This window comes from Rhincodon typus, chromosome 45 (assembly GCF_021869965.1).
Source record: "Rhincodon typus isolate 14 chromosome 45, sRhiTyp1.1, whole genome shotgun sequence".
NCBI lineage: Eukaryota > Metazoa > Chordata > Chondrichthyes > Orectolobiformes > Rhincodontidae > Rhincodon > Rhincodon typus.
Window position 1 is genome coordinate 3,193,778 of NC_063376.1, and position 1,288 is coordinate 3,195,065.

Here is a 1,288-nt window from a genome sequence, read left to right on the forward strand (position 1 = left end):
CACACAAACACACACACACACAAACACATACACTCACATACACACACGCACAAACACACACACACACACAAACACTCACACACACACATGCAGACACACACACTCACACACACACTCAGACACACACACACACACACACACATGCACACACACACACACTGACACACACACACACTCAGACACACACACACACGCTGACACACACACACACTGACACACACACACACTCAGACACACACACACACACATACACACACACACACTCTCTCACACACACACACAGCCAAAGAGCATACCACTCACCCGAAGCAGGTGAAGAGATGCCAGCTAAACTTTGGCACTTACCCGACTGTGGCAATACCACGGTGACAACAAGAAGAAAGGAGACTGTGCCCAGCTTATAGTTTATAAGCCAGAAGCTGCTCATTTCTGCTGCAGAGAGACGAAGGCGCTCAGCCCCCGAAGCTGAGGCATTAATGTCTGACAAAGCCTGGGCTCTGACTGTCCAATAAAGTATGAAATGACCGGCAGGGGAATTTCCACAGGCAGCTGATCTGTCACGGGGGCTAGATGTAGCAAAAGCAAAAAACGCTCTTTTCCTGCTCTTCCCCAGCAGCGGCAGTGCCACACAGATCTACCCAGGGGCACTGAAATCCACAGAGAGACTGATAACAGCGCTGGGGAAAACAGGCTCAAATCTCTCGTGTTTTCTCCAACTCCTCCCATGACTGCTCAATTCACACCCTCCCCAATGCCTCCATCGAACCTGCCCCCACCACATTCCCAGGGAAGTTCATCCCAGACCCCAGTTACATCAGGTAAAGTTGCTGAGGTTTTACGAAAGCACAGGGCTCATGTGAGAGAGACAGAGAGGGAGGAAGGGAGAGGCAGAGAGTGAGAGGGAGAGAGAGAGAGAGGGAGGGGGAGAGAAAGAGACAGGGAGAGAGAGAGAGTGAGAGGAAGAAATAGAGAGGGAGAGAGAGAGGGAGACAGAAAGAGAGAGAGGGAGACAGAGAGAGAGGGACAGGAGAGAGAGAGAGAAAGAGAGAGAGGTAAACAGAGAAAGAGGGAGCAAGAGGGAGACAGAGAGAGAGAGGGAGACAGAGAGAGTAGGGTGGGAGAGAGAGAGAAAGAGACAGGGAGAGAGAGAGAGTGAGAGGAAGAAAGAGAGAGGGAGAGAGAGAGGGAGACAGAGAGAGAGAGGGAGACAGAGGGAGAGAGAGGGAGACAGAAAGAGAGGGAGAGAGAGAGGGAGAGAGGGAGAGAGAGGGAGACAGACAGAGAGACA

At 51.7% G+C, this 1,288-nt stretch overlaps 1 protein-coding gene across 1 annotated transcript in view; it reads right to left on the bottom strand.

The window, feature by feature from the left end:
- Nucleotides 1-833, bottom strand: part of LOC125487768 — a 15,663-nt gene extending 14,830 nt beyond the window's left edge. Inside the window, exon 1 of the mRNA XM_048620029.1 lies at nt 346-833. Coding sequence (XP_048475986.1) covers nt 346-427 — 82 coding nt within the window. The 5' untranslated portion in view covers nt 428-833. The remainder of the gene's footprint in view (nt 1-345) is intronic.
- Between the last annotated feature and the right edge of the window lie 455 nt (nt 834-1,288).